The sequence below is a fragment of the Rhinolophus ferrumequinum genome, chromosome 14 (assembly GCF_004115265.2).
Source record: "Rhinolophus ferrumequinum isolate MPI-CBG mRhiFer1 chromosome 14, mRhiFer1_v1.p, whole genome shotgun sequence".
Taxonomy (NCBI): domain Eukaryota; kingdom Metazoa; phylum Chordata; class Mammalia; order Chiroptera; family Rhinolophidae; genus Rhinolophus; species Rhinolophus ferrumequinum.
In genome coordinates this window covers 24,999,330-25,026,361 of record NC_046297.1, presented here as the reverse complement: position 1 = coordinate 25,026,361, position 27,032 = coordinate 24,999,330, and the positions used below count along the sequence as shown (strand labels likewise).

At 37.4% G+C, this 27,032-nt stretch overlaps 1 protein-coding gene across 2 annotated transcripts; it reads right to left on the bottom strand.

Moving 5' to 3' along the window:
* Window positions 1-928: 928 nt before the first annotated feature.
* On the bottom strand, window positions 929-25,650 carry OPRK1 (opioid receptor kappa 1). Of its 2 annotated transcripts, XM_033125705.1 has the most exons (4): window positions 25,432-25,650; window positions 24,779-25,083; window positions 11,118-11,470; window positions 929-3,963 (listed from the first exon to the last, which is right to left on the bottom strand). In XM_033125705.1, exons 2-4 carry the CDS (start codon window positions 25,033-25,035, stop codon window positions 3,437-3,439), a joined length of 1,137 nt encoding a protein of 378 aa, XP_032981596.1. In that variant the 5' UTR covers window positions 25,036-25,083; window positions 25,432-25,650; the 3' UTR covers window positions 929-3,436. The 2 variants fall into 2 exon arrangements, with proteins under 2 accessions (XP_032981596.1, XP_032981597.1); XM_033125706.1 differs by lacking the exons at window positions 24,779-25,083; window positions 25,432-25,650 and adding an exon at window positions 15,701-15,760.
* Between the last annotated feature and the right edge of the window lie 1,382 nt (window positions 25,651-27,032).

The following is a 27,032-nucleotide window of genomic DNA, read 5'->3' as shown; positions in this document are numbered from 1 at the left end:
TACAGCATGATCAAAACCATTAAAGAATGATTTATCACAGTAATTTTCTGATATGATTTTTAGCAGGTACAATTTTTATTTTATTGAAAGGCACATGAATATATATACAATTCATAAATATATCTTAAAAGAACAGTATATAAATAATAAACATTATAGAATATACTTTTGTTTCAGAGAAGAAAATTGCCTAGGGCAAGCATATTTGTGCCCTTTTGGGATGGTATTTTCAAGTGTATGCTGAATCTTCCGAACAGTTCTTGCTTAGAAAATAAATTTCATTGAATGGACATACAATTTGTAATAGATTTCTCCTTTAAAAAGCTCGAACTTAAAGCCAGCCAATGTATTTCTTTCATTTCAATAATTCATATTATGTTCTGACACTGGATTAAACATCTATAAATTGTCTAATAATGGTTGTACAAATTTAAGAACTTTTATGTTTCAGTAATACATCATAGAATGGAGCCATTTTCTTAAGATTTATGTGAATATTCCTTGCTGTTTTCAAAACTATCTTTCCAAACTATGCTTCCTTTCTCAGCATAAAGCCTGGAGTTTTGACTTAAATTCTTTCCATAGGGGATGCCCCTCGATTCATAAGAGTAGTCTGAGAAACTAACGATGGTTCCACTCTCCTCCTAGTAAGAATTATAGTTTTTCATCCACATTCCTTCTGCATGTCTGTTTCATTTCCTTGCATTTTTTTTTTTTTCTGACTCTTCACTAGCTCCTATCTTCCAGAAGTTGTTACTCAGGAAGATGGAGTTCATGTACAGTTGATCTCAAGGTTAGAGACATGCAGTTCTTGTCTCAAGGAGACATGATGAACAGGGCACTTTTTGCTATGATGGGAGAACAAGAGCACCAAGAGGTGGAACATACCTATCTGAGAGGGAATGAGGTTTGGACAAATGCATTTGGACAAATGCATTGTCTGAAATGATGAAGCAATCACATTATGACCACTGCTTCATGACAACACATACACACACACAGACACATACACACACTTGCACATGCATGCATGCATGCACATTATGACACAGATATGTATGCACACACTCTCACACACATGCACACACACACACATTTGTACACACACTCACTTTTAACAAAGAAATAACATTTGTGTAATTGGTATTTTCCCTAATGTACATGATTCACTTTATCATTCTTTAATGTAGTGCCCTAAAATTACATAGTCATTCTCCTTCCTCTTTCAGTTTGGGAAAATTGGTTTTAGTAATAATGAAGTTTATAACATTCCTCATGGGCACTTAGAGCCACTTCTCTCTCTCTTTGGGCTGCAAACTTAGATATGAAGAGATGTAGGATTAGTCTAAAGCTCAGTCAGGCTCCAATAATGGCAACTGATATTATGAAGGCATGTGGGGTACTAATTTAAAGAGAGCACATTATTATAAGTTTGTTCTACGATTTTTGTCTCTGTTGTAGTTTTGCACCGTGTAAAAATTCTTCAAGTAAATCTCCTGCGTTTTACTGTTGTAAAGAGGCTTCTGCATTTTCCACTCCAGTAGGGTTTATTTCTGAAACTACTCACTAAATAGATATCCCTTCTATATGATAGCCAAGATTTTTAACTATGGGGTGAATGGCAATTGATATTTAAGCCATTCCCATCTACATTTATTATAAGACTACAAGGACACCTAAAAAAAAGTCAATAAAATGTAATAAATAATCAAAGCGCACTTTGTTATCACCAGGAAAAATCTTGCCTTGCTGCTGTAAGGCATCTGTATCAGGTACCAAGAAAATCTGGAATTGACAAACTAATTGTCAAACATCATACCAAAATTCTGAAGCCATATATAAAACTTTCAATTCAGAAGAAGAGAGTATATATGCAAGAGAGAAAACACACAGTGAACAGAACTTATAAAAGTTGTGATGTCTATAGCTATATAGGTCTATACATTTGATTTTCTTATTAAGTTCCAGAGGATAATACCCTAATAACGCATAGGCTAAGGAAAAGATGGGTGTTATTTCTAAAGTATCCCTTTCTTTTGAAAATTACATTAAAAGTCATTACCTCTGAAATCATAGTTTCAGGGAAAAGAAGGGGGAATTTATATATCACCTGCAAATTTTAGCAAAATTACTCTAAAGGTGTTGTTCCAGGCATTATCTTCAGCAGGAATGCACGTCACATAACACAGTGCAAGGTATATCCATACCCCACAAGTGACATAATGTCCTCATTCAACCCACAATTAGGTGTAAATCTTTCTTTTGAAAGCCACAAAATAATCTCTCAAGATTTACATGAGCAAAATGCCCTCCCTCCAGGAAGAGAGAGACTATGGTAATAGGTATATATTCATAATGAGATGTTGTATATAAACTAGATTCTACAAGAGCTACAACCTGGGAGTGAGTTAAATATTTTGTGATTCATTAACACAGAAGTTATGAGCACTGTTGAAGGACCAATTGGTGCTCGGGAAGTCTGAAAGAGATGGCGCCATTAACTGATTCACAAAGAGAAGCTTATGTGGCAGCAAAATGTCTCAACATCAACTCTAAATTATTCAGGGGATATCATTAGCATTGCCTCAAGAAACTGCCTGGATGGAAGGCAAACCCATTCCTTCTTTACATGTTTACTATTATTTACAAATGGAACTATATATACTTTTGGTGGCATTTAAACCACTTTGCTTCTTAACATCAGGACATGCTTTATCATGAGATTATTTATCTGAATACTACGCTAAAAAATATAGTGTTCCAGAGATTAAACTATATTGGAAACTACTTTTTGAATATTTAAAGATCAAGATAATTTTCTATTATACATGAACATCAGAAAATTCAGGCGTGGATCCAAGTCAAACTTAAGTTGGAATCCTTATTAACACAGCCACATGAAATATGTATCCAATGTAGCATAAAGTGAGTAGGGCATGGGTCCTGGAAATGGTTGTCATTCTTACTGAGGTTGTTAACTGTCAATGTTAGGCATCTGGTTTGGATGCCCACTAAGATCTGAAACAAGTGCTCTTTTTTCATTTTTTCCTAAGCAGAGCTTTTGAAACCACATTGCATAGGAAGGCCACAGCAGCTGAGTCCTTAAGTAAATTTTGGTAACCAGAAGAAAAAGGCTTGTTTCTTGCTCATCAAAGGAACTGAGAGTTAGCCTTGCTTCACTGCCCTAGAGAGGGGTTGTATTTGCTAACTGAGATCTTTTGTACTCAATCCCTAAAGCCTTGATACTTCCACTGACCTGGGTCACTAATGCGTGACCCATAAAGCCTGAGTCTTATGACTTCGGACCAGGAGATATCTAAAAGTTTGTTAGACATTCTACTTTTCCATCTCAGACTGCAGTAGTAATCTGAGTTAAACCTAGATCATTGAACTCTTCTTTTCCTGGAGAACTATATGAAGACATCTCCACGACTAGTCATACTGGTTTATTTATGCCATCAACATCCCTCATGTAAGCAGGATCCTGAACCGTATTTCTGACTCTACTAGTGCTTTGCCGCTCCATCCTCACCTTAATTGGAAAGCAGAAGTCCCTGAAACACCGCTTGAAGTTTTCATCGAGAAAGGCATACAGAACGGGGTTCAGGCTGCTGTTGGTGTAACCTAAAGCGATGCAGAAGTAATAGCTGGAGAGGGCAGCTGTGCTGTGGGAGGTGCTCCCCAGAGCCTCCACAAGGATGAAAATGTGAATGGGAGTCCAGCAAATGATAAAGACCGCCACCACCACCAGGACAAGCCTGGTAATCCGACGCAGGTTGCGATCTTTCTCTCGGGAGCCAGAAAGCAGTCGGACACTCTTTAATCGCAGAATCATCAGGGTGTAGCAGATGATGATGATGATGACAGGGATCACAAAAGCGAATACAAAGACGCAGATCTTCATGAAGAGGTCCCACCAGGAGTAATCGTCATCCGGGAACTGCAAGGAGCACTCTATGATATCTATGTCAGGAGGAGGTGAACAGAATAAACAAATCCACATAAAGAAAATTATCATCATGGTGACAAAGTGATTTAAATGTGGATTTTAATACCTTGGGTTGCAAAGATCCAATTATAGTGAGATGATATTACCTGAAGCGGATCACCTAATTAGGAATAAATGCTGTATATATATATTAACCATTCTATCTTTGTGCATGGAACAATGAACCCAGAAAGTTACCATTTATTGGTAACATACATGAAACTACAGAATAAATTAAATTAGCTAGCAATATGAATTATCTAGTTGTGGAAATTGGTTTGACATGGATGAATTTCAGAAGAGCTAAATTGTTAATTTATAGCATAAGCACTTACTTGCATTTACATTTATTAACAATTCTCCCAGATCCAAGGCTCTGGCAATAAAAGCTAGTATCTATTTATAATAAATGACTAAATATTGTAAATCTAGCCATTTAATTTAATAAAAATGAGCTTGTCTGAAAAACATTAACTTGTTTTCAAGAAATCATTATGTAAGTCAATAAAAATGTATACAAAGTTTGTCTAAATATGACCCAGGTATTGTGATTTAATGGAACCAATGGTGATGCTTATGATTAAGGGCATCACTGAAATATGAGTAAACTTTTGGAGAAGAAAGAGAAGGAGGAGGAGAAGAAACAAAATGGAAGAAGGAAGAGGGAGGAAGAAAAGGAAAAGAATCATCAACATCATCAAGGAAATTCATAAATCAGACACATTTTTCATTTTTATCAACATTGACTATGTAACAAATAAAACATATTTTTATATGATTACTTAGAAAACTGATTATTTGCTCTGCTTTTCTTTGATGGAGAGTACTTTCTTTCGAGTGACCTTAATATTAGAAAGAGCAGAGACCGAGGATAAGTATCTTTTGTAGTAAGTTCATTGGGGATACACTTATTCTTCCAGAGCTCTCTCCTTTTCCCCAAGCATCACCCAGCCCACATTTTTTCTTCTTGCCTCTGATCTGTCATCAAGCACAAAACAAGCCAAACTCTCTTTGTGCTGATCTTTCCTTATGGATAAAGTAATCAAGAGCAATATTGAATCTAATTTTTATAATGAAAATATTTTCTTCTGACATTGGAAAAAATCTGCTTCAAAAATACCACAAGAGTATTTTTTAAATGGTGAAACAGCTCAATTAATAATGTTTTCTTCAAAACATTTTAATATGATCTTAATCAAATATCTCTTAATAAATAAAATGTATCTTCTTAGAATTTCAATTAGATGTACTTTCAAATAAAAAGAATATAATCATTTTTGCTGACTAATAAAAATGAATATCTTGGAGACATACCTGTTATCAACTAAATACCAGATCAAGATTCTCGATAGTAAATGAAAGCTCCCAGAAAAACTTGTAAGTTTTGATTCTCTACAAAAATAATTGTCCAAAATACTATTACTATTAGAAGTGAACAAGCATCTCTTTTAATTTTTGTTTTAATGTTTATGGGACTAAGAACAGTTAAAATGATTTTAAAAAATAATCACTGTTGTCATAGAAAAAAAGGTATTTACTAAGCAAATTTTGATGGGTGGCACATTGCAAAAATCTCAGTTTAAAAACTGAAAGCAATAAAGGAAATAAGACAAAGAAACAAAGACTCTCAGACACAGACAACAGTTTAGTGGTTACCAGAGGGGAAGAGGTGGCAAAAGATGGAAAAGGTGGTCAAATATATGGTGATAGAAGGGAACTGACTCTGGGTGTTGAAAACACAATGCAATATATAGATGATGTATGATAGAAATGTACACTTGAAACCTATATAATTTTACTAACCAATGTCACCCCAATAAATTTAATAAAACAAAAATTACCTGGGGTTTGATTTCTCTGTCAAATCTAGCTTCTTTGAAGGTAGGGGACACATTTTTTTGTTTTGTTTTCTGCTTAACTTTTGGGTATTCCAACATTGTCTCTTTCTTGTGGTTGGTCTCAGCTTAAATGTCACTTCAGAGACATTTATATAGAGGTCAATACATATGAATAGTCCTCTCCCCTGTAACTTGTATTACCTCTATATATTATACTAACCCTATTTTGTATGACTATATAATGACAGAAGTTAGACAGAAGCTCTTCTGCAATAAGTTGTTACCTTTTTTAATGTTTTTCTCTCCATCTAGAATGCAAACTACCTTAGGATAGGTAGCCAGCCTGCCTTATTAAATATGTATTCCCTGCCACATAAGGCGGCAGAAACACATGGTGCTTAAGGAGAATAAATTGTGAAGCTTAATTTATACCAAAAAAAAAAAAAGGAAAAAGAGAGTACCAAGGCAATCATCAAGGGAATTCAAGCCTAAGCACATCATTTATATTAAATGTTCTGTTTCAGGAAGAAGAGTGCATCTTTAGCTTTAAGGACATACATAGGCTGAATATAAAGGGATACAGAAAGAGATTCCATGCAAATGGCAAGCAAAAGAGAGCAGGCATAGCTATACTTAAATCAGACAAAATCAACTTTATGGTAAAAACTGTCATAAGAGGCAAAGAAGGTCATTACATAATGATAAATGTTTTAATTCATCAAGTGGATATAACAATTGTAAATATGTAGGCACCTAACATCAGGGCACCTAAATATATAAAAAATATATTAACAGAACTGAAGGGAGACATAGACAGCAATACAATAATAGTAGGGGACTTCAGTGCCCACTTCCGACAATGGATAGAGCATCCAGATAGAAAAATCAATGAGGGAACAGCAGATTTGAACAACACTATAAATCAAAGGAACTTAACAGACATATACAAAACATTCCATTCAAAAGCTGGAGAACATACATTTTTCTCAAGCATACATGGAACATTCTCCAGGATAGATGATATGTTAGGCCACAAAGAAAATCTTAACAAATTTAAGAAGATTGAAATCATATCACATATCTTGTATGACCACATGAAAACAGAAATCAATAACAGGAAGAAAATTGGAAAATTCAAACATATATGGTCAAGTAATCTTCAATAAGGGTACTGAGAAATGAAATGGGAAAAGGATAGTCTCTTCAATAAATGCTGTTGGGAAAACTGGACATTCACTTTTTTAAAAAAATGAAATTGGACCCTTATCTTACAACACACATACAATTCAACTCAAAATAGATTAAAAATTTAAATTTAAAACCCGAAAACATGAATCTCCTGAAAGAAAACATTGGGAAAAAACTACTTGATATTGGTCTCAATGATGATTTTGGGTATGACACCCAAAGCACAAGCAACAAAAACAAAAATAAACAAGTGAGATTATGTCAAACTAATCCAAACCAAAAAAGCTTCTTCAGAGCAAATGACCCAATCAACAAAATGAAAAGAAAACCTACAGAATGGGAGTAAATATTTGCAAACCATGTACTTAAAAAGGAGTTAATTCATAAAATACACAAGGAACTCATATAATTCAATAGCAGAAAAGCAAATAACCTTATTAAAAAATGGGCAAAGAACCTGAATAAGACATTTTTCCAAAGAAGACATAGAGATTTCCAACAGACATATGAAACAGTACTCAATATCACTAATCACAAGGGAAATTCAAATCAAAGCCACAATGAGATATCATCTCACATCTGGTTGAATGGCTATTATCAAAAAGAGAGAGGGAGAGAGATAATGTATTATTGGTGAGATTGTAAATTGGTACAGCCATTATGAAAAACAGTATGGAGTTTCCTCACAAAATTAAAAATAGAACTACCATATGATCTAGGAATGCTACTTCTGCTTATTTATCCAAAGAAACTGAAATCAAGATCTTGAAAGATACCTGCACTCCCACATTCACTGCAGCATTATTCACAATAGCTAAGGTATGGAAACAACCTAAATATCCATCAGTGGATGAATGGATAAAGAAAATGTGATATATATATATATATATATATATATATATATATATATAATGAAATACATAATGAAGTATTATTCAGCCTTAAAAAAGAAGAAAAACCTGCTATTTGCAACAACATGGATGGTACATATTACACTAAGTGAAATAAGCCAGACATAGAAAGAAAATACTGCATGATCTCACTTATATGTGGAATTTAAAGTAGTCAAAGAAGCAAAGAGTAGAACAGTGGTTTTCAGGGGCTGAGGGTGAGGGGGAAATGGTACAAAGTTTCAGTTATGCAGGTAAATAAGTTCTGGAGATTTACTATGCAGCATAGGCCCTGTAGTTAACAATACTGTACTATATACTTAAAATTTGTTAAGAGGGTAGAGCTTATGTTAACTGTCTTACCACACACAAAAAAATAATAATAAAGAGGTCAGAAGGAAACTTTGGAAAGTAAAACCTATGTCTATGGTCTTGATGGGGTGAAGGTATATTCTTACCCCCACACTTATCAAGTTTTATACATTAAATATGCAAAGGTTTTTACATGTCTATCATAACATAATAAAGTGTTTTTTTAAAAGCAGTCTTTCTTTTCCTTTTATATTAACATTAGAGTGTCATAGTTTTCTTTGGTGCATGTTACATAGTTTTCTTTGGTCATGGGCTGTCATAATTATAATTGATTCTAATATTTAAATTAAAGCCTTTCTTATGTGTATTATTTTTAAGAATAATTGTTTCTGTGTGTAGATATTATAACTTAGTTATTGTAATAATAGTAATAGGCAGACTACGAATTCCAAAAATAAATAGTATACACATCTACAATATTAAAATGTTATATTTAACATATTAGGCCCATAAAGTTAAAATTTTGCTATACACAAGAGCCCTCAATATTGAATGAATACTCTATAGATGATGATAAATATAAGCAATAATGCAGGACCTGATAATTCATGACATCAGATGATAATGCTAGTAGCTAACATTTATCGAGTGCTCTCTGGATGCCAGATACTGCTTTACCAACTTGCCATTCATTGATTCATTAGATCTGGAAAACACCCTAACAGGTAGGCACTATTATTAGCCCTATTTTGCAAAGGAGAAAAATGAGGAGGCACAGAGGTCTAGGTAATGTTTCCAAAGTGATACTGCCCATAAATGGTGAAATCAGGATTCTATCCCATGTAGTTCGCTTCCAGAATCTGTGTTCTTAACCAAAAAGAAATACGGTAAACTCAGAAGTATTAGCTGAGTTTCTCGCCTAGGTGGATGTGTTCTAATGCAATCCATGTCTGATTCCTTTCAGTGAGCGTTTCCCACAAATATAACTCTATGGACTACCAACAGCATTCAGCTCTGATTCAGTGCATAGAGATTATCTAAAACATTCCTCTTGATCATCCAAGACTCTTGACATGCAGTGTAATACAACACTCCAAAATGAGCACACTAGATGGTCTGGAGACAATCTGTCATTACATAAACAAAATCTGCTTCAGAAAATAAAAGACACAACGGGAGAATGGAGCCCTCTTACAAAGCTACTTTAATTTTCTCCCATTTCCTCCACATTTGCTATACAAATTAATCTTCTGCCTACACTGGTGGATCTTCTCTTCTATTGCTTCAGCACACATTCATCTACAGCAACTCCTTCCTGGAAAATCCACATCTATCTCCATTTCCTCTTTCAAAAAACTAATTGAAATCCATTTTTTTCTAGGATGTTATTTTCTAGTTAAGTTTACAAGTATAACATTAAATATAAAAATCAGTTCTTTATTTGGGAAAAATCATCCATTTTTTTATTATTTAACCCATGCTACTCGACCTCATAATGAATATGCAGCATTTCTTCTTAAATCTGAGTTATTATGCATGAAAACCTAAAGCTCAGAGATTTTTGCAATTTTATTTCCATTTGTTCTGTGTCTGAAGAAACAAAATCCTGTGTGTAATTAATCATATTTAAAAATGCTTCTCTGATAAAGTTTGGCATATCTTAAAATTTACCAAATATTATAGCTTAATAATTGCAGTGGCTATACTGGAAATTCATTTTATAGCTTCAGAGGATAGTTAAGTTCCATTGAAAAATGGGTACCATTCAAGGTAAGCTATGATTTTAGCAACCTCCTTTCACTATGACCTGGAAAATCTGTGCTACACATAGTCAATTATCTGTACTCACAGGTATCATGAAACTCTAATAAACTGGAGCATTTAGACAACTGTTAAGGCAATAAATAACATTTATAAAGTCCAAAATGATTGTTCTACTCCCCTCCCCCCATGAATTTCTATTGAGACCAAAGATATTTTCACACCTTTATCTTTTACTTATCTAGAACTCCTAAAACAGTAGTTCTCACCTTGGCTGCAGGTCAGTGTCAGCCTGGGGAGATCTTAAAAAATCTTGATACCCAGACTGTGCCTCAGGTAAATTAAACCAGACCCTCCAGGGTGGGACCCAGGCAGCAGTATTTTCTAAAGTATCCAGGTGATTCCAATGTGCAGCCCAGGGTGAGAACCACAGTCCTAGAAATACAGAGAAAACATCAAGTATCCTGTTGGTACGGGTTAAGAACTAATATGTCCAAAATCTAATGGTTTTGGTCATCTGTGCTACTATCCATCAGTGAACAGGATTTTGAATGGTCTATGGCCAAATGTTTCTGTTACGATGGTGATGTGGAGATTAACCCCTAAGAGAAAAGGGAAAAGAGCAATATGTCTCTAATGATTTGGGGCCCTTTTTAGGGAGAAAGAAGTAGGGAGAGGAGGTGTTTCTCAGAATTGCCAGGAGACAGTGGAATTGTATTTCAAACATCCACATGCCTGGGGTTCCTTACTTCATCCCCACCCCTCCAGATTCTGATAAGCACTTCCAGAATAGGAGATAGGTTGGGTGTCTGTGTTCAGGTAATGTCATTATCCCATCTTATGTTTAGATGTGGAAACAAACACAGAATTATTTTATTTCTCATCTTCTACGTATTTAGGCATTATATTTCTATTATCTTTTTTGCCTTTCCCCTAGATGTCTGTCCTACTCACTCCCAAATTAAGAGTTTAATTAGAAGTTATGTTTTATTTATTTATCCATAATTAATTAATTTTTAAAGCTTTTTATTAAAATATAGCTAACATACAATATTATATTAGTTTCAGGTGTACACAATAGTTATTCAACATTTATATACCTAACGTTTTAAAAAGTGAAATGAAAATGAATGCCCTTACCTTCCCTGACTTTGGTTCCTCCAAGAACTATCGCAGATATGCCAACAGATGAAGATAGAAGCCAAATACAGATATTGATGATCTTTGCCTTCAAGGGTGTGCGAAAGTCCAATGCCTTGACAGGGTGGCACACGGCAATATACCGGTCCACACTCATCATGGTCAAGGTGAATATGCTGGTAAACATGTTGTAGTAGTCAATGGAAATGACTATCTTGCACAGCACATCTCCAAATGGCCAGGAATTCATCAGATAGACAGTGCTCTGGAAGGGCATGGTTGTAGTAACTAAAGCATCTGCCAAAGCCAGATTAAATATATAAATGTTGGTTGCTGTCTTCATCTTAGTGTATCTAAAAGATAAGAAACAAGATCATTTCCCTCCATGTTCATGTCAAATACATGAGGTCAATGTGTTTATGAAACCCTTTGACTTATTGAATTTGTTTTTTATTCATTTATGCTTTACATATTTATTGGGTGTCTAATATGTAAAAGCATGGCTATTGACATTAGGGGTAGTATAAAATGGGCAAAAATATATGACTTTATTGGGCTTTCATTCTAGTGCTTCGTGCAAAAATACATTTAAATAAAAAATTAAAAGGTAAAGAAAACAGCATAGATAGATAAATAGATGAATATAGACTTGCATATAATACAGATCTTTTCAGTTTTCACTGGCTAAAACACAACAAGTTTGTTGATTTTTGTTTGCCAGTGTGCCACTAGTTTTTCATTTTAAATGCATTATGTAAATAAAGCAGGTTGAGTTCTTCCCTAATACATGTCTTAGCACTAAATGTAATCTGGTATATTAGGTAAGACAGAATTCTGTTTTTCTTTACTCTCATCTTGAGAGAATTTTAAAGTACATAATTTGTTTCATTTTCCAACTATGGGGAGAATAATTTTCAAAGTAGGTCAGAAAGATTGCCTTTAAGCCCAAATTATTATTTCCATTATAACATGAAATTTAGAACAATTCTATTTTCAACTAAAACCAAATTAAGAGGATTCTTTTACTTAGAGAATGCTTCCTCAGGGATCTCCAGGGCATGAAATGTTCCAAATCATATCAGCAGATTTTCAGACACCCAATGTTAAGATATAATTACTTTCTACATATCTCAGATTTGTAAACCTTATCAAATTCAGCCATGCCCCATGTACCTTCAAGGAGCCAGGCTTCTTCAATATTGTGGCCATAACTTCTATTACAGATCATTTAAAAGGAGCTGTCTTATGTAAAACCACATCTGCTTTGGCTATAAAATCAATATAAATGGTATTCATCGATCACAGTGTCCATGTTGCTCCATATAGATATTTTCACATGAGAAACTTCTTTTAACATGCAATGATAGAATAGCCTTGGCTCCCTTCGTAAACAGTGTGGTCTAATGTGAACTCAGATAGTCCTGAGTCTGAACTGAATATAAGCCTTTTCTGAGTTTTAGTTGCTGTTAAATAAGAATAATAAAACCAAACTGGCAGTACATGAAATAAAGATAGTAGATGGCCTGACTCAAAATCTCTAACACATAGGATCATACCTCACTGCACCCCCTGCACCCTCAACCCCCAATCGTCCCTTCCTTTTTTCTTGTTAGGAAACAGATCTGTTTGTGCTTGGATGAAGGCATTGTAAGAATTGCTACTAGTGTCAATACCTGTTGGTTTCCATGTTGATGCTCTGTTAACTAAACAGTGCTTTAATCTAGAGAATGAGGGAGTTTATTTAAAAATATGTTTTGCCTTTACAGTTTTTACTCAAATATTAAATGGCCCATAAGCTTTAGAAAATGATTAAATGTGTATGGCCAATGCTCAGAACATGGGCTTTAAAAAGGCACAGATAACTATGCAAACACACTTACTGAGACAGAACCAAATGTTTCCAATGAGCAAGGCTGAAATGCTATATGTTCAATATTGTCTTCTTAAATATATGGTTTTATGTTTGAAAAAAGGCACCTTAACAAGCTGATTTCTTATTCTTGCAACTTTCTCCCCCCAAATCCCTGATACTAGCAAAGATTCTAGCAGGCAATATCTTTGACTTCTATTCTCATCTTTTGTGACCCTGATATTTTCCTCTTTCTTTATGAAGTTAGACTTGTCTTCTCTGCCCTACATAGTTAGGTAGATCTGAGTTCTAGCCATTTTTCCTTCTGATCGTCTTCGGAGAGGTCACTAAAAACTCTGAGCTTCAGTTTCCCAACTATAAAATGGGAAATATAATGCCTATTTCATAAAGTTCCCGAGATAATAGAATGCACGTGATCTGGAGCATATGTCTAATTTATTTCATGTTACCCAATTCCTCTTTCCTCTCTTGTGTGGGTGGAAGTCACTAGTTACCATGCGAAGCAGAGGGGAACATAGTTTTTAGTTAATGCCCAAGGACATATTTATGCCCAATTTAGCTTGAATGTAAAAGATAAGAGTAAAATTGAAGCCTGGGACCTCAAACACTACAAGAACATGAATGGAATAATACATGAGTTGCAATATCTTTAAGTAACTATAAAATGTTGAGTGGTAACTTGCTCTTAGCTTTTCAAAAATATTTATAACAAATGGATGTATGAAATTGCTTAAGAACTTATAAAGAATTCAAATCCTGTCATCAGATCTCAGAATGAGAGAGATGAACAATAAAAATGTCTATAAGATACACTAAGTGTAGTGAAAGTCTCTGCTCCCAGAGAAACAAGCTTTGGCCAGACCACTCATGAGGGAGCTACTGCTGTTACCATCCCCCAGGGCTGGGAACATCTACCAGGGACCTAGAAAGGAGCCTGCACTCTCTTACTGTGGAGACCCCTGGATCTGCCAACATCCCAGTGTCATGGACTCACATTGCTATTTTGAGCAGGTTCATATTAATGACAATAATAATCATAACCATTTGTTTCAAAACACTCCCTGTGTCAGGCACTCTGTTATACATCCACATGCTTTATCCTATTTAGTCCTCACAACAACTCTATGTGGTACATATTAGTATCCCTATTCTATAAATGAGGCCACCAAAAATGGTAGGAATTATGTAAATTTGTCATACAGTTATAAGTACAGTTATGAAGGGCATGGCAGGAATACAGTTATAAAGAGTAATACAGTTATAAAGGGCATGGCAGCAATTCAAACCAAGAGGTTTGATCCCAGTTCCTGCATTCTTACATCTCCCAAGCACTGTATAATTTACAAAGCTCAATATTTTGACTTTCACGTATCTTATTTGATTCTCACAACAACTGCCCTTTGAGTTTACCCTGTAGATTTATGTCTTTTCCTAAAATAGCTGAAAGAAGTTACACTTTGGTAAATTGTAATTCGCCTAGTGTCAGCAGAGGCAGGAGCTCAATGGGAGGATCTCGAAGGGGTAGCAGGGCACGGCCCTTCTTCCAGAGTTCTGAAAGACACATGCTTATAAGTCTACAACACTGAAAGGGAGAACTAACAGGAGTAATTAAAAGTAATAAATAAACTATGAGTTCAACAAATATTTATTTACTGTCTTGTATGTACAACACTGGACTGGATCCTATAAACACATGATTATAAGATCCACACCCTCAAAGACAGTCTGGTTGAGCTGTTGCATATTATTTGTATTTATTTAACCAAAATGAAATGGTAGTTAGTTCTTTTGCTCACTGTATGTCCACTTGTAGAAAAAAAAAATAAGCTTTCTTACTGTGACAGGATATGGAATTATTTTACATTTCATCCACACTGCTTTACAAAAATTCACAAGTATTTCAAGTAAAATGGTATCATCTGGGAGGGAAGTTCTGGCTTATGTAGAGAAGCTGGAGGTAGGCTGGCAGTAAGTGGTTGCACTTTTTAGCATATACACCATAGGAACATATGGCACTAAAAGAGCAAAGTCTGTGGGCTGTCCTCACTAAACTTGACAATGTTACAAACCTGGAAACAGTATGGTGTACCAGCAGAGATGCATGGAATAGGCCAGAAAGAGGGGTCAGCTAGGAAATAGACAGTGCCAGCAGTGAGGAAGGTCATCCCTGGGCAACGTGGTGGAGGGTGTCTCCAGGAGTTAAAAATGCTCCCCATGACACCTTAACTCAAGACCCTCCTACTGTATTTCTCTTTATACAGAATTAAAGGCTGGCTTCTAAATTGGCAGCAACACACATTTGTGTGATGGCAAGGGGAACACAGTTATCTGCTGAGCTATCAGGAACCAAGGTCACCAGGCACAGTTTCTGGGATAGTGTGACACTTGCCACACAAGAAATGAGGCATAAGTGGAAGGAATATTGACCTTGTGCTACAGTGGTCTCAGGACTTCTTGTCCTTTCCATGATGTGCCTGCTGTGCTCAGACAACATGCAGGTAGAACAATCTTGGATTATTAGCATGGCTTGCTATTGAGGTTCATTGCCCAACAGGGTCTTTATAAAAATGTAAACGATGATTCGTTAATCAGAAGCTCTTTTTTAGCTTTATGACAGCATGATAAATCCCTAATCTTGATGGCTAACCACCATATAACTTTAAATACAAACACGTTTTCAGTTTTATTGGTCACAGTTATTTTTAGCTCTTACCTGCAATTGTCCCCCATGTAGACATACATATAGCCTCTTTTCTTTCTCCAGTTATTTTCATGCTCTCTCTCCCCTGTCTTCATTCTTTCATTATTTCAACACATTTTTAAGTGCACACTCCATACACAGCAATATCCTGGACATGAAGGATGACTGAAAAATAAATTCAATATACAGACCCTACTACTAGGATCTTTTAAACTAACTCAGTCAAAATTACATTGAACTAGAGGAATAGACAGAAGGGGAAGATCCATGTGTAATGAAGAGATCTTGAAGAAAAAAACACATACAGTATCTTGAGCTTTGAGAAGAATTTGGATAGAGAGATTTGATGGCTAGAGTCTTTTTAAAGGCTCAAGGTCATGCTGGAGGGGGTGTAATAGGAGGCTGGTCAGGATGGGCAAAGAAGTGTCAGGCCACAGAAGACCTTGAACACCAGGAGGGAAAACCATTTCAAACATTTATTGAGGAATAATTATGTGACAGACAGTGTTTTAGGAACTTTGTATTGTCTAGCAAAGTTGTCATGATGATTAAATGAGACAATGCCTCAAATTACTTAGCACAGAACCTGGTACTTGATTGTTCAGTAAATGTCAGCCCTCATTGTCATCATTGCTTTTCCTCTTATTGCTATTATAATTGCTACTGTTGCTAATTATCTATTACAGTCTTAATAACATGTACAGCAATCCCATAAGATACCGGTGCCTCAATTTATTTTTGAAGATTATTACCAGGGATTCTCAGAGTCCATATCTAACAAGTAAAGGAATTCAGGACTGTCATTCCAAAGCTTGTTAAGGAGTTAGAAATTTTTTCAGAGAAATAGTGTGATTCTGCCACTTTCAGCAGTTAAAGATCGAAAAACTGTCTGATTAGGCCAGTCAAGAATGTATCATGAATGTAGAAAACTTTCCACCTGAGAAAACAGGACATAGTCTAGAAGGTAATATTGATATACAATATTAGCGCACTACTCCTTGATGGAGAAATGCTGTCATGCGCATTATGGTGTTTAAGGTTTTCCAAAGGCAGTACCCATTTTTCAGGTGAGGAAACTGAATAAAGAGGAAGTAAGTGACTTGCCTAAAACCACAAATTAGTGAGAAAGTGGGAAGTAAAATCTGAGTCTTCTGAGCAGCTTTCAAACTACAGTTCCAACATAATGAAAACAAACAAACAAATAAACAAAAAACACCTAATGGCCATTTTCCTGAATAGACTCCTTTAAATACCTAACAGCCAATAGAATACACCTGAACAAATGTTTGGTCTGGTGATTAAAAAAAAAAAAAAAGTGTGATCAAACATCCCTGACCCAGAAAAAGCCAGCCCCTATCTTTCTGTGCTGGAGCTGCACTAGGAGTCTAAAGACCCCCAAACACCAAACTCAGTAGTAGAAAGTTTCTGAAGCCCCTGAGAAATAAATTTTTTTTGACCAACAGTGGAAGATTAGCATACTGAGGGATGAATTTTGGCACTCTTTTCTCTGCTACCAACAAGCATGATTTACTTATTTTCCTGGGTCTGTTTTCCAAACATATAGCATTCTAGCTTTTATGTTTAAAACAATCAAGAATAATGATGGCTGTACTGATATGAAATCTCAGAAGAATTTATTTGAAAACAGTGAGTTTGCTTCATTAAATCCTGTAGATGCCTTCAGTCCACCTAAATGAAATTAATTTGTGATACGTCCTATTTACTATTGAAATTATGATTCTTTACTAAAGGGAAGCAGCTTATTAATTTTAGAAAAAAAAGGTGAATTCAGTTATTGTTTCTCCAATGAACTGACTTTGAAATTGCCTCAATGTGTATGTAGTATTCTAAAGGACTCATATTTCCATAGCATCAGGCCCCTTCAGTTCCCCGGAATTACTCTCCCATGCAAAGAACAAAAGCTATAAAGAGAACTAAGAAGTGGAGTATGTTTCTGAATCCTATGACTGTCAAGACTGCATTCACCACTCAGTTAGTTACACAGCCAAAATAGTGGACATGCATCACATCACACCTCCAGCAGGCTGTTCATGAAGGACGGTGGTAGGGAGAGGGGAAGAAGGAGACTGTTGGAGTAATTATTTCACTGTAATAGCCAGTGACACAGTAATTGCTCATCTTGTCTGTAATCAGGGCCCTGACTCCTAGAACAATGTTCTGGTACATTCAACTGTGTACACAGGGTGAATTTTTATCATGTCCAGTGATACCCAGTGGAAAGCGACAAATATCAAATGACTGAAATGTTGTTTCATAGTGTTCACTATCTGGATCTGTACGTAGATATCATAAATTATTTTTCTGTTTTTATACTGAAAACTGACTTCGTAAGTTACAAGATGCTGGCAGAGAGGAGACAAGATTACCCTCCTGTTCTGTCAGAGGAAGTGAGCCCTTCCTCTGAGAGTTTAGAGTTTTGTTGTGAAGTTATATTAATTAATAATGAGTTAATAAGCTCAACTGGAGCTCAGAAAATTGTTTCTCTTGTTACAGCTAATCTTTAAATGACCGTAACTCTAGCCATTCTTAATCTGATGGCTTCTTTACCCACTGTTAGACCCATTCCTTTGGGATTTCTCAGTTCATCATGTTTTATGTTTTTCTTCTCTTTCATTTAAATTCTGACTCAGTCAGCAGACAAGTGTGTATAAACACACACACACACACACACACACACACACACACACACACACACCCCTTTTACAATATTATCCCTACTCCTAAAATCTATTCTTCTTACATAAATCTTCCTTATCTAAGACATAAGCCATCGTCTCATTCAAAGAAAGAAAGAAACAAAAAATCTATTGGCTGATTTTCCATTGAGGAATAAACAAATATTATCTGAAACCATCTTTTGTTAATATAGTTCTAAGCCTGTATTACTTGCACCTCTGAAACCATGGAAGTCAAATCTTAGAAAGAAAATTGTCTTGCAGCCATACAATTTTTGGTTTTTAGCTGAGCACAGAGCCTCCTGGGGCAATAACTGAGTGTACCCACAAATTAATCTGGAGAGGAGGTGCCAACTGCACAGTTCGCACGAAGATACTGCTGCCCAAAAGATGAAGCTGAATGAGTAATGGAGAGAAGCTATCATCTCCCAGAAAGAAACAAGTTCCTCCTGGAATTAACTCTAAGACAGGCACCAGGAAAAACTGTAAAGTCTTATAAAGTCAACATAATCAAGAAGTGATTTTGAAGTCTACAGTTTTGCCAGGAGTCGATTAGCATTTAGAAGCTCTATCCCAATCACCAAATTGATTTTCTTTCTTCTTTTTTTCCTATTTTTTGGGTGTGTGTGTGTGTGTGTAGGGGGCTGTTTAGTCTCTGATCTCTGAAACAGTTTCACAAGGATTTGGACTTCATCTGTAATCACATGTCCCACAGGGAAGGAAATAATTCCATTCAGTTAATCCACATAAACAGTTGCAATAAAACCAATTCTCTCTTTTAAGAGCTTGTCAAATGGTAAAATTACTTTGAGAAATACAAGATAGGTTCTTTTGAAAATAACTTCTGAAGTTATCTTTGCTATTCTTGCTTTAAAATAAATGTTTAATGTTGATTCCAAGAAAGGATTAGGATAAATCAGAACATATGTTTTTACTCAAAGTCTAAGATAAGACTGGGTTAGATAGGGAACAGCACATGGTTGATTATACCAATATACCTCTGCCTTTTCTATAATGCCTCTCTAGGTGTAGTTTGGTGATATCATCTAAAGCAGGCTATGTTGACATTTGAGAGAATATGGAATATGTGTGTACATAAACTGCAATAATTATAATGAGCACTTCAAGGAGGAGGAAGAATACACCTGGGATGGAAAAGAGGCAGGCACTGTGACACTCTGACTGGAACACCCCATTTTCCCCATACTTCCCCAATTTGGTTACAGCCACACAGTTTTAGTTGGAATGGCATAAGTTCAACCAGGAGGCCTAGATTTTGTCAGGACTCAACAAGTCAGTATATGCTATGTAACCTAAGATGGTAGAGTGGAGAATAGAACTTCTGTTAATGGCTTAGGAAGAAATGCTCTGCCCCCCTATTTCTGAACAAGAAAACAGGTACCTTCATGAGGAACAACCTCCATGCCTAGCAGACTTGTGCGGGTTGATTGCCTTTGGAGAAGAAATTTGAGTTCAGAAAATGGAACCATTTCCAGAGTATTTTTGTGTTTTTTGTTTTGTTTTTGTTCTAAGCCCCTTATAAAGTTACTCCTTGCAGGAAACTTCAATACTGCCCATTCAGAGTGTGATGGTCAGTTTGCTGTGTCATCTTGACTAGGCTACAGTCCCTAAGTATTCAGTCAAATATTTATCTAAGTGCTGCTGTGAAGGTATTTTGTAGATTTGGTTAAAGTCTATAACCAGGTGACTTTAAACAAGGAAGATTATCCTAGATAATCTGTTGGGCTTGATCAATCAGTTGAAAGGCCTTACGAGAAAAGCTGAGACTTCTCTGAGAAAGACAAAATTCCACCTGGGGATGGCAACTTGCCTTTTCTGATGCCTTCCCTATGGGTTTCAGACTTGCCTAGCCAATCATGCAAGCCAATTCCTTGCAATAAAGCTCTTAAAATATACATCATCTAATGGATTTGCTTCTCTAGTGGAATCCTAATATGGAGAGTATGCATAATGAGGACTGAAGAGAGCTGAGAGGGCTCTGGCAAATATGACCATTTAAGAAACATCATAGGCAGAGGAGTCTGTGATGGAGGTTAACAAGAAACCCAGAGGATATGGAAGGAAGTCAAGGACAGGATGTTGTCTGAGGGACATAAGATTGGTCAAGCATGCCAAACCTCCATAGAAGTGATAGCCAGCCTAACATAAGCATCTGAAATGTGAGAGCTATAACTTTGGTAAAGGAACATCAGGGATGGAACCCAAGTACACTTGGCTGAGGAACAGGTGGAAAACAAGGAAGTGAAGACAGATTATTCTTCCAAGAAGCTATGTCAAGTAGGAGGATGATAGGGCATTAGCTAAGGGAACTCAGAAAAATGGAAGGTTCATAATATTGATTATTTGTAAGATGACAGATACTTGACTATGTACAGGGGCTTAAAGGAACAAAAGCAATGGGGAAGAAGAGATTATACATAGAGTAGAAAGGAGATAACTGATATGGCAAAGACACCAGGGAAGCAGACGGTGATGAGATTCAAAACACAGGAACAGGGATTTGCCTTGGATAGAATGAAGGAAACTCTTTGACCAAGATAGAAGGGGAATGAGTGTCATATGGCTCCCAGTGCACCTACACAGGAGGAGCATTCCTAGCAGCTGGATACTAGTATGGCTGTGAACTACTGGGTAAGACCATTCTCTGACCATGAGGGGGATATGGTCTGATAGAGGGCTTCAGAATTAGGACCAATTAAACTAGATTTTTTGTTTTGTTTTGTTTTGTTTTTTTTATGGGAAATGGGAAAAGGAATTGATTCTTTCTGGAGAGAGACACAGAAAAATTAAGTAGAATTGGAGTCAGATACACTTGAAGTCAGTAGTATTTCCTTGACAAAGATAAAATTGGTTTTATTCAACAGCATTCTATTAGCTGTATATAGAAACGAAGATATAGGTTATAGGCTTGATCCAGAATTAAGTTTTGGCGGAAGATGGTAGCAGAAGGACAAGAAAGCAAGGTAGTTGAGTGAATTGTCAAGAGAGGCTGAAGCTATGACTCATAGAGTCTAGACTAGGTAAAAAAAGAAGAATTAGTCTAGGAGAAAAGGAAGGACTGCCAAGTAAGATGGTATCCAAATGTTTGCAGAAGTGGTATAGAAGAAAACGGACCAAAGCACAGGATCTGGGGCCAGGCTGCTGGGATCATTTTAGCCCCACAAGTTAGTAAGGTGAGACCTTGATTCATTTATTTAATCTTTCTTTGCCTTAGTTCCATCATCTGTTAAATAGGCATGGTAATATACTTATGGCTGAGAAGATTAAATAAAATAATTCACATGAGGTAGGTAGCTTTATCAGCCTGGCATATATTAGAATTCATTAACTTTAATTATTTTTGCTAAGGGAGAAGACAGCTGTCTATGCGGGAAGTAGAAATAAGAGTAGAATGGATATTTAAGATGTCAGAGGTGGGGCTGCCTAGCAAGGTCTGGCGTAGGCATGGGTAGGCCTCACAGCACTCATTGCAGGTGACTTGCGCAGGAGGAGGTGAAGAAAGCATGGAGTTAGGATTCTGAGTGTCATACCCACAGTGTTGATAGAACCCAAGGAGGTGGATCAAAGGCTGAGGTAAGAACTTCTCACCCCAAGACCATAAACCAAAAAGCCTGGTGAGATGGGAGTCTGGAATGCATAAATTTTAAGATTTGCACAGTGAGAAACTAATGTGCCCTAATATTAGGGAATTATGGCAATCAGTACACATCAAGTGATGAAAACCCTTGAAACTTTAAATATATTCAGAAAATACTGGGCAGCTTTCCAGGTACCCAAGGTGGGAAAGTTCCTTGTAAGGCAGATCAAAAAAATAGTCAACACTTTTTCCACAACCTTTGCTCCCCAGGTCTGAGCTGGCCATCTTAGACTTGCACTTGCCCTGCCATCCGAGCATCCAAATTCCATCTCCAGCATGGTTTCCCAGATGACTGAACTACACCAAGACCCTTTTGCATGTATATTGAAATGGTACTCTTCTAATAAATGACCCCCATCGTTTCAGGCAATGATGCTCAGTCCTCAACATCGATTATAAAAGTTGCATCTGAATCCCACACTTGGGTCCTGTTTGCAGTTCTGATGAGCATCCCACAGCCCTCTTGATGCCTCCCTCTCGAATCTTCAGTCCTTTCTTCTCCTGAGCCAATTAAACCTACATCCCTCGACTTTTCTTTTGAGGTTTTACTTTTCAATTCTTTGACCGTATATCAGTCTGAACAAATTCTAAATACTCTTCAATCCTCTTATAGATTTAAATGAACTATCATTTCAGTAGGTTGGCATTCCAGGATGATAGTATAACTCTTCACTTTTCATTTGTTACCAAACTTAATCTCCAAGTAGCTGAGACTGGGGTGGGAGGATGGAAGATGTTATGTGAACTATCTAACTTCTTTTGTATTTTTTTAGCTGACTTTATCCCTTTCTAACAAATTTAATCCTGGATATCTTTGTGTTGTAGATATAGATATAGATATAAATATAGATATAGATATATAGACATAGATATAGATATAGATATATAGATATATAGTGTTTATATTTATATTTATTTACATTTTCCATTGAAATTCCTAGTTAATCCATAATGTTTCTTTTTTCTTTTTGACATGTCTAATGTTCCCCATAAAGTGGTCTTTGCACATATTTTAGGATTCTTCATTCTTTTAATCTTAGTCTTCAAGGTCATATAAAAAGTTGTTGAGCAGCTAAGAGGCTCGTCTCAAACTCAAAAATTCAGGTGCTCACTCAAATGACAATAAGCTGTATCTGTTTTACTCAAGCACTTAAATATGATATGAGTAAAAACAGAGTTGGGTTTTTCTCAGTGTCTTCTTTTTGTGTAACAATGCTTTGTTACAAACAACAGCCTCTGTACCAAAGATCTCCTAAAAATTTTAATTATAATATAGAATACAGCTGTCTTTCTTTTTGGTTACTATAATCTTCCCTCTAACAGAGAGCAGCCTGAAATTATCAATGAGTTGGAAAAACAATTTGCTTTTCAAATATTTCCCCCATGCTATAGCCTTTACTCATCATTGACAGAATTCCTGTAAAATGCCATAAGCAATTATGGAAACCAAGGGTACCAACTAAAGACACTAATTGTAGGTAAAATGAGTTTTATTGTGTATTTGGAGGTTTAAATGATGGTATTTAGTTCCGGAGCTTGGATGAGGATAAAAGACCTGACATTCCCAAGCCAAAAAAAAAAAAAAAAAAAAAAAACAAAACCCAGCAATTTTATGATACTGATTTCCCAAAAGAATGAGACTCCTGCCACTGTAGATATTGTTCTTAAAGTTCATAATAAGTAGCCTGTTTCAAAACTAAAGTTAGGATTTAAAAAAATAAAAAGAAATTAGTTCTTCATCCTTTTAATATCCCTAAACAGAGTGATTTGTATTCTTTATTTCACAGCAACTTCTCAAAGGACTGTAAGCTTCTTATTCACTCTCAAAAAGGTACATCTCCAGAGCATTAAGTCCCCCAGATAATGAAACACATACATCTCAAATGGCATATAAAACAAAACTGGGATGTTTTTTCTTTTTTTTTTTCTTTCTTTGTTGAAAGAGGCCAAAATAAGAATCATTTCACTTACCTGAAAATTAGCATCTACATGGATATTTGGATATTTAGGTATTATTGGAAGTTGACTTCAATGTAATTCCAAAGAAGAACAATAATATAACACTTTCAATTTCTCAAGGTGGAAAACAGAAAGCAAAGCAATTTTTGAAAACCTCCACAACGTGTACTTTAGAAGATAAATATGAGATGGCTTATCTACAAAAGTCACTGATAATTCTAAACAAATAGGATGACATTTTAGTACTAAAAAGGCTCATGTGTGGATACGAATAACCCTAAATAGTATATTGGGCTTTGCTTCATAATGCATAACACCAATCTTTTAAATCACAGGAAATTCCAAATTATCTTCAATGCATTTGGTTGTACTAAATTTCATCTTAAAAATTATTCGCAAAGGGCAAAACTCAATGCTCCAAACTGGCTCAGGCAATCAAGCAAAAGTCCAGGCAAATGGACTAGTTTCCTTTCCGTGAGACATTGACATTGCTCCACACCCTAGTACTTAACCAGTTCACAGTTTTCAGGAGTGGTGGGAGTGGGGGGCTAACTCTTACATCCTCAAGAGCCTCTGGCCGCCCCGGATTCGCCCTGAGTGAACCTCGCAGCCCCGCACCAAAAGCTCTCCCAGGAAATCCTTCATTTCTAAGAGGCCACCCTGCCCAGACTGAACAGAGCCCCACCACCTGGCTGGCGCCTCACCGCTGGTCTTGGTGGTGAGCCCCGACCCACACTCCTGGCTTCCGCCACTGTAGCGCCCGGACCCTACGCTCACCGAATGATCACGAACATGACCAGGGAGTTGCCCACCAAGCCCACGACGAACACCACAGAGTAGACTGCCGTGATGATGACCGGGATGACCGGGGAAATGTGCGCTGGTTCCAGCCGCGCGTCCTCGGAGCCCGCACTGCTGTTGCTGTCGGATTCCGCCCAGCTTGGGAACCAGCCGCTGCCATTGGGGAACAAGCAAGTGCTCGGGGCGCAGGTGGGGCCCGGCTCCCCACGGAAGATCTGAACCGGGGACTCCATGGTCCGGCGGCTGCAGCTTGAGGCGAGGTGAGGCGGGATCTGCAGGGGCTGCGAGAGCGAGAGAACCGGCTGGATTCGTAGAGGCAAAGTTGGCCCGCGCGCGGAGGCCCGCGGCGCTGAGATCCCAGGGCCCACTAGTGCCCACCCTGACCGCATGTCCCCCAGAGCAGGACAGGTACGGGGATCTCTAGCTGCCATCGTGGCCAACAGGTGCACCGCTGGGGTGCGGGTGGGGCTGAGAGCGCTCGCTCTTTTCCCTGAGTTCCTGAGATGCCCCCTCCATTTCATTAGGCATGGTCCCCTGATGGAACTGCAGCTCTGAGCCCCAAGGTTCAGGAGACCTAAAACACAGAGCCCTCCCCCCCAAGGACTAAGCCTCGAAAGCCTAAAGCTCACCTCAGGCTCCTGGAGACCCGCAGAGATGTCCAGAGGGCGCCCTGGCCGGTGCTAAACCGCTCGTACCGGGTCGCGCTCAGCCCTCGTAGTCGCCGTACACCTGCAGCCCCGCGGGTTCTTAGACCCTTGCTCAGCGCTCTGACAAGGGCGCTTTTTCAACCGTGCGCAGTCTCCGCTGCTCAGCTTGAGGCTCCCAGAAACTGGCGGCGCTCAGCCAGGCGGGACGCGGGAACGACGTGGCAGGCGCAAGGGTCGCGCGATCAAGGAGCTCGGCTGACGCTAGCTCCGCCCCCATTCCCCTGGCCGCGTCGCGCCCCGCCCATCCACAACCTGCCGGGCCAGGGTGAGGGGCAGCTCAGTGTCCCCAACTCCCCGCGGGCTCACCCTTCGCTTGAACTCAGAGCCTTACACAGTCTTTCTTGGATGTCTCTGCAGTCTTCCCAGCGGCTTTAAGACAGTGAGCCACTGTGCCGTTTAGATTTAGTAGTAAGGAAACATGTGCCTATTTAGTGTGAGTATGCATCCGGATTATTCATAGTATGCCTAGAATTTATTGTAGGCATAATTCTCAACACACAACTTCTTTCAGGTGAGGCGAAAAATCGTAGTTTTATTTGAATGACCCATTCAAATAAAGTAGCAACATAATCCAATTAGAATAGACAGATCATAACATATTAATGATTTAATCTACATAAATAGATTTCTGTGCATTCTGTTCCTTTCAGTCTTTAACTGGGACAACAACACACAGACTGCACCTTACTGGTATTACTTGTACTGGATGGTATTGCTTTCAGAAGAACAGATACTCTCCTTTACTCAGGCCTCAGTGTTGGTCCAGGTAGGTAGAAATGTCTTTCTCTTAAATTAATACCAGCAGCCATCACTTATCCTTGACTACAGAGCCTTCTCTATGAACCTGAACCCTCACAGAGAAATTCAGTCATCATCATTTCTTTGCATAAGTCTGCCAGTCCAAGGATCGCTGTCAGATTCTGCTAGGTGAGAGAGGCCCTCAGGCAAAAGGACAATAGCCCAAAGGTAGGATAGCAAAGGTGGATTGGAGGAGGGGAACCAAGACTAAGCTACTGAAGTGCTCACACAGCTGGTAATATTAGAGCTGGGTTCTAACACAGGTGTTTCTGGCTCTGTCCATATGTTGATTGAACAGAACAATTTCATGTAAGTGAAGAAAAACAGAGTCACTGTTCCCCAAAGTACAAAACAAATATAGGAGGGGGTAGTTAGCAAGGACAAAAATGAAAGAGAAAAAAAGTATTACTTAAAAAAATTAGGTAAGATTTTAAAGAGGTGAAAAACTTATATACATACATATATATATAAATATATATATATATATATACACACACACACACTATAGATACATATACCTACACACACACACACACACACACACACACACACACACACACAAAGTGCCAAAAAAAAGTATATAAATGGAAACTTCGGTCAACGTTTCTCCAGCAGTAGTTTGTCATAATCAGAAGTGTCTGGACGCTGATGGTAACTACTTTGAGCCCTCTTGTAATTGCAGTAGTCAAACGTGACTTGTATTCATCTTTTGTTATTGGTGTATA

What these genes read in the sequence shown, in the direction of transcription:
- OPRK1 (XM_033125705.1), bottom strand. Translation starts at nt 25,035, where the DNA reads ATGGAGTCCCCGGTTCAGATCTTCCGTGGGGAGCCGGGCCCCACCTGC. An exon ending in GTCATGTTCGTGATCATTCG is followed by an intron (nt 11,471 to 24,778) that starts GTGAGCGTAGGG and finishes CTTATCTTTTAG; the next exon opens with ATACACTAAGATGAAGACAG. An exon ending in AGGAACCAAAGTCAGGGAAG is followed by an intron (nt 3,964 to 11,117) that starts GTAAGGGCATTC and finishes CTCCTGACATAG; the next exon opens with ATATCATAGAGTGCTCCTTG.